At 45.4% G+C, this 6,486-nt stretch overlaps 1 protein-coding gene across 1 annotated transcript; it reads left to right on the top strand.

Annotated features, from left to right (window-relative positions):
* Nucleotides 1-2,286: 2,286 nt before the first annotated feature.
* Nucleotides 2,287-6,374, top strand: apex2 (APEX nuclease (apurinic/apyrimidinic endonuclease) 2). Its single transcript, XM_064303942.1, has 6 exons — nucleotides 2,287-2,545; nucleotides 2,732-2,815; nucleotides 2,977-3,157; nucleotides 3,558-3,698; nucleotides 4,805-4,877; nucleotides 4,992-6,374. Exons 1-6 carry the CDS (start codon nucleotides 2,431-2,433, stop codon nucleotides 6,159-6,161), a joined length of 1,764 nt encoding a protein of 587 aa, XP_064160012.1. The 5' UTR covers nucleotides 2,287-2,430; the 3' UTR covers nucleotides 6,162-6,374.
* Nucleotides 6,375-6,486: the final 112 nt, after the last annotated feature.

The raw sequence follows: 6,486 nt of genomic DNA, 5'->3' as shown, positions 1-6,486 counted from the left end.
TTTTAACCCCATACCGCAGCGCAATTTAAGATCCTCAGATAAGGCAGGGTGACCGGGCCTTAACTCTTAGGGCCCCTAGATTGACCTCTTTGGAGCTCTCTTAAAAACACTTTTTAAAAGGCTTGCCTTTGCTGAATTTGTAGGGTGACTTTTATTGAAGTTTTATTAAAGTTAAATAAAAGTAACCCTACAAATTCAGTAAAGGCATTTTTACTATATAATAAAAAAACACCAAATATTTTACAGTATAGCCTTCTAATCGTTTACAGATGGTTTTTACTGCTGGGTATCAACAATAACAGTAATGAGCTTATGGTGTTCTTATGATAGTCATGTGTGCCTGTTCTGTTTGTTATGAAAAACATACGAGGTAATTAATAAAAGACCAATAAAAAATCTATTAACAGCTTGTATCTTGTAACCTTTCTTTCATCATAGAAAATACTGACTCACACTCAGATTTTCAAATTTTGTACTACACAGATACACATACACAATAGACAAATAGCACACAAACACACAAGAAGTACAACACAGTCAAGCCAAAAGCTTCATAAAAGGGAAACTGTGAGATATGAAGCCGGGGCCACCTGACCGTCACATGTTTCTTGTCTCTGATGACTTAATGCTGAACAGAGTGAGCATACTTCTTTTGATAGCCAGGATCCAGGAAAGCGTTGTAGGGAAGAATACTGATCATTGCCCCAGTCTTATCTGCCAGGAAAACATCCTATTTTTCCATTTGTATTGCTATTACATGTTTGGCAAGAAACTAAAGTGCAAAAAGTGCTTTCTACTAGCCAAAGGGCACAAAAGGCAAGTGACACCTTGGTTCAAAAAGGAATCAGAGAGCATCAAAAAGATACAGATGCTTTCAAACAGCTGCGTGCCCCATGGCGTGGCTCCTTAAAGGTAGTGCTGAGGTCTTTAAAGGGTAGGGGCTTTTGCAGGTAAAGGGAGGGCTTTAAACAGAAAGAGTACATTACAGGGTTTCATGTGGCTTTACGAGAGTGCAAGGGTCTTCTTAAGGTTTACTTAATTATTTCAAAAACTGCAAGGCTATTCCAAAAAGAAATTAAGCAAACCAATTTATTTTCTCTTACTTTACATCCATATGAAGGATAATTCCTTTTAATCCTACATGACTGCACTCATACAAATTATGAAGAAACAGCAAGCCATATTTTTAACCCCAGCTGAAGTATGATCCCTGTCTGACTTTATGGTAACATCAAAGATTTGGGCATCAGAAAAAAAATAAAAATAAAAATTTGGCCACCCCCAAAAGCTTCACTAAGCCCAAACTGAAAAGCATGCACACAGCCTGACAAGTGCTTTGACATATTCTTCAATAGGACTGTTGAACTGTATGACCACATCACTCAGTGAGACAAAAACTGCATTGCTAACAGCAAGTGGACATTCATTCCTATCATTCCAATAATTCAAAACTCTCCAGCCCCCCCTAGGGCTCTGAATGATGTGTCCTACATTTTCTGCCAGGATTGCATTGTGACTGCCCCCCTGTGGCATTGGACAGTAGGCACATATACCAAGTGCAGATGAAACTGTGGCGATTAGTAGGCACAATCATGCTCACTGGGGGCAACCACACCTGTTATCCTCACCACTGGCCCAAGCATCACTCAAACCTCAGCCGCTGTCTGTGACATCCAATCGGACCAGCCAGACCAGTCAACATAACCATAGATGTAGCATCCTTCTGCATTGTACCCATATCTGGGCCATTGATTGGCTCTTGCCACTCTCTTTGGACTCATCCATCCTCAGTAATGGTAATGAAGTCCTGATGCTCTCTGTGATTAGAATAGACACCGAGTAATACAGAGTGACAAGAGCAGTCCATCCTGGCTTGTCATTTGCCTACAGCCTAGAGAGTATCCAGCCTGGACCCGTGCCTGGAGTCAAGTCTGGACCTGTATAGCCCAATGGTCTCTGCCTCTACTACATGATCAGATGAGCTGTTCCACACGTTCACAAATCTCTGTCTATAGTTTATAGTTTATTTATATGTTAAGATATTGTTACAATTTACAATAGTTGTTACATATTAGTTCATATCATTGATGTCATTGTAGCTGAAATCCTGTAAGCTAATTAGCTGTGATTGCTACTTTTTACGGGAAAACAGCTGAGAAAAGTCCGTGTCTCCTCTCCTCCATCGCGACCAAGAGTGACAGAACCATAGACTGCCACTACTAAGTGCGACTTCGAATAAACCTACGTACTGCGCATGTCTGGGGCTGGATTTTTCTTCCGCTTCTTCTGTAAATCTCGCGTGAACGCCCGGTCCAGTGAGCGCGCTGCATGGGCCTATTGTGAAAGCTGTTCCGCAGAAAAATTCTGTGATTCATCCTCAAAAACAGCTTGTCTTCAGTTTCTGAATCGGAGATCCTATTCAATGAAAACATGAAGATTGTCACTTGGAACATAAACGGCATAAGAACTTTCAAAGGCGGAATTAAGAAAGCATTGGATTTGCTCGACGCTGATATAATTTGTTTTCAGGAGACAAAAGTGACAAGTAAGGAACCGCAGCGTGCATGATGTCAAATATATAGCTCCCTGTTTATCTAGGGTTGTTTATTGTTATTTGTAAATGGCCAACTTGATTGCATTCCATTCAGTATGTCCCATTTTATTTCACTGTCTGTGTTGTGTTGATGGCTTGCACATCGCACGGTCATTTTTTCTCTTGTGAACGTGAAAGGGGACCTGCTGGACGAGAGAACTGCGGTTGTGGACGGTTACAATTCTTATTTCAGCTTCAGCCGAGGACGAAGCGGTTACTCAGGTGAGGTAGGGCACTGAATACTATAACTAGCTAGATGGCTGCCACTCTGTTTACCTTTACTTTTCAGAAGTCACATGCAATGCCAGTTCCCCGGAAAGAAGTGATTTTTTAGATGCACAGAAGCACGACTACTAATTTGTTTCAATTTTTCAAACAAATAGGGGTAGCTACTTTCTGCAAAGACAGGGTTGCACCCTTTGCTGCAGAAGAGGGACTGACAGGCCTGCTGACCAGTCATGATGGGAGTGTTGGGTGCTATGGTGACCAGAGCCAGTTTTCTATGGAGGAGCTGCAGATGCTGGATAATGAAGGAAGAGCTGTCATCACACAGCACAAAGTGATGTAAGTGGTTTCTGAGTTCTGACGGTTTGTACATGTAGCTCTGTCAGAAGCCCCCCCCCCCCCCCATTAGCTATGGCTAATATTTGAACAAGCAGAGTAAGCTGTTTGCTCTAAACTCAATGACTAGGTGTGAAAATAGTTTATGGATTGACGTCCCTGCATATTTTAGTTTCATCTGTATAACCCATTTAATGGCTTTATCCTGCCACTCATTTCCAGGCAATAACTGCTTATAAACAGGGGTGTTGTGTTGCGTGTTGCTGAAACTCTCCATTCGTGTGTGTTTGTGTGCTCAATGGTCTGGGTCTGGAGTTGAATCCTGTGCTAATGACTTGCCAAGGGGGAGTTTTAAATGGCTGCTGCTTGTTCCTGTCTCACCTTGTCTGTGTGCTCGGCACAGGTGTCAGAACCAGGAGAAAACCCTTACCGTGCTCAATGTGTACTGCCCACGGGCGGACCCAGAGAAGCCTGACAGGAAGCTCTTCAAACTGCAGTTCTACAGAATGCTCCAGAACAGAGCTGAGGCCTTACTGACAGGAGGTAGGAGGAGAATACTGAACTGTTAAATATTAACTTCTTTTCCTCAAAAAGGATTGTTTGTGGTGTTTCACTAGAAATTTATTTGTGGCCGGAGTGACAGGAGAGGGTCCTGAACGGGTAGCGTTTGCACTGGCGACAACATGCATTTAAAAAAATCACTGAGATAGTTAACTAAAGAGCGTGAGGTATAAAGTAGTTTCGTCCCGAATCAACAGTGACACCAGCTCTTTGGTGCGCATACTGCTCAGTGAAATGATGAAACATCTTAACTCTAGGGAAATCATGGTCCTTGCACAGTTGTGCATATGTTCCGTGTGCTGGGTGCTGAGGCATCCAAGTACTGGTTCTTTATTAGTGGTACTGTACACAGTCACTACTACTTTCATCCACTGTCACTATATTGCCATAAATATTTACCAGATGAGTATTGCAACCAACAAGGAAGTAGCCTAACTATGAACAAGGAAGTAGATAGATTCATTGCTTTGATGTGAACAGGTCAGTTTTAGAATGTTGCAAACCATGAGTTTTGCAAAGAGTTACCAGCACATTGCAAAACTTTGGTCTGAACTGGCCTTTAAATTGCTTGGACGGTAAAGCAGTCTTCAGGGAAAAAGAATACTGAATTAAAAACCTATAACGTGTTCAGCCGTCCAACTCGGTTCAGTGAACGCTATTACCAGACATGAGAGCTAAGCTGTCAATAGTAATAACAATCTCATGGATTAATTTTTTATGATATAAAGAAAACCTTTAATTCTATGCTAAATTACGGTGAAATTTTGTTGCACATGTGCATTTTAATTTTGAACTGCATCTGCATTGTGGTAAAATATAGACTGTTGACGGAGGAAATAAAACAACTACATACAAAAAAATCTTTTTTGGCTGGGGCAAATCTATTTGGGGATCAGTTCTTGCAGATCAGTTATTTTGTATTTATTTATTTATTGTTAATTCCTTTTTGGTATTTTCTGCTTTAGCAGAGCAAATGAAGCATAGTGTATTTGTTTTTGATTTGATGGAGGTGACAGGGCTTGGCTTGGGATGGGTTTATGCACTGTGTGTTGGACTGATCAATGCTGCTTTGTGTCTGTGCCGTGCTCCCAGCCATGTGATCGTCCTGGGAGATGTGAACACTTCCCACAGGCCCATTGACCACTGCGACCCCGATGACCTGGTGCGTGTGTTCACCGCTGTGAGAATCACACGCCACTCTCAGTTGCATTACATTATATTACAAATATTTATTAAGAACAGTAATGGCTAATAGTTACATTTTCTTTTTTTACAGGAAAGTTTTGAGGATAATCCTGGCAGAAAGTGGCTGAACAACTTCCTGTTTGGGAAGGCTGAAGGGGAGGGGCTTGAGAAGGAGGAGGGCGACAGAGATGTGGGGCCAGAGTCCCAGGAGCCTGGTGGCTGTGGTGGTGGAAAGTTCGTTGACACATTTCGCCATTTCCACCCGACCCGCCCCAACGCCTTCACCTGCTGGTCCACCCTCACCGGCGCCCGGCAGACCAACTACGGCACGCGCATCGATTACATTTTCGCCGACCGGCCGTTGGCTGAGGAGCACTTCCTGTCTGCGGACATCATGCCGGACGTGGAGGGGTCGGATCACTGTCCGGTGCAGGGGCGCCTGTGCTGCTCCCCGCTGCAGAGCCCCCGCTGCCCCCCGCTGTGCACACGCTTCATGCCCGAGTTTGCCGGAAGGCAGCAGAAGCTCTCGCGCTTCCTGGTCCAGGTGGGTCCACAGGAACAGGACGCCCTGCCCGGCTCGCAGGAGCTGGGGGAGATCCGGGAGAACCTCCGTCCGCCGGCCGACGCTGGGAGCGCCGCCAGAATTGGGAACGTGGCCGGCAGGAAGAGGGGTCCCACAAAGGAGACTCCTGCCCCCAGGGGCAAGAGGATCAAAACCCATAACCCACCAAAACCTCAGGGGAACCTGCTGGCCTTCTTCAAGCCCGCAGCCAGCCAAGGGTCTCGCAGCTGTTTTGTGAAGGGGCAGGACGGGTCTGAGGACACGGGCACACAGCACAGTGAAGGGAGGGCACGGGTACAAGGGGGGCTCTCGCCGCCTCCTGATATCACAGTGAGGGGATCTGTGGAAGGAGAGGGCGGGGCTATGGAAAGAGAGGGTGGGGCTGTTGAAGGAGAGGGCGGGGCTATGGAAGGAGAGGGTGGAGCTGTTGAAGGAGAGGGTGGGGCTGTGGAAGGCAAGGGTGGGGTTGAACCCTGTCCCAGGGGGGCCTGCCCTTTGGGGTTCTGGAAGGCAGTGTTGCATGGCCCGCCGCAGCCACCCCTCTGCAAGGTGCACCAGGAGCCCTGTGTGCTCAGGACCGTCAGGAAGGCAGGGCCCAACATGGGCCGGCGCTTCTTCGTCTGTTGCCGCCCCCAGGGCCATGCCTCCAACCCCCAGGCCCGCTGCAACTTCTTCACCTGGGTGGATAAGGGCAGGTAGCTGGAGCTGGATTCACTACCACAAACGCCCAGCTTTTTAAATGCACAGTGCTGGTATATGGACCATGTCTTCAGCTTCTGTGAAGCTAGGGAGGGTTTAGCCCAACTATACGGACTCAAATGTAGACTTAATTGCAATGCCAATTCTGTCCATGTCTTTTATTTGTTTCACATATAAAGTTAATTCAAATAAATATGAAGCTTTGAATTTGAATTTTGCGTTGTTCTTTTCAAACTTATAGAAACTAATTCCACGAAACATAGCAATGCATGTCGATGGCTAGCTAACCCCTGTAGTATATTGCAAATGATTACATGAAGTCAAA

The sequence above is a fragment of the Anguilla rostrata genome, chromosome 13, assembly GCF_018555375.3.
Source record: "Anguilla rostrata isolate EN2019 chromosome 13, ASM1855537v3, whole genome shotgun sequence".
Taxonomy (NCBI): domain Eukaryota; kingdom Metazoa; phylum Chordata; class Actinopteri; order Anguilliformes; family Anguillidae; genus Anguilla; species Anguilla rostrata.
This window is presented reverse-complemented; position numbering and strand designations above follow the sequence as displayed.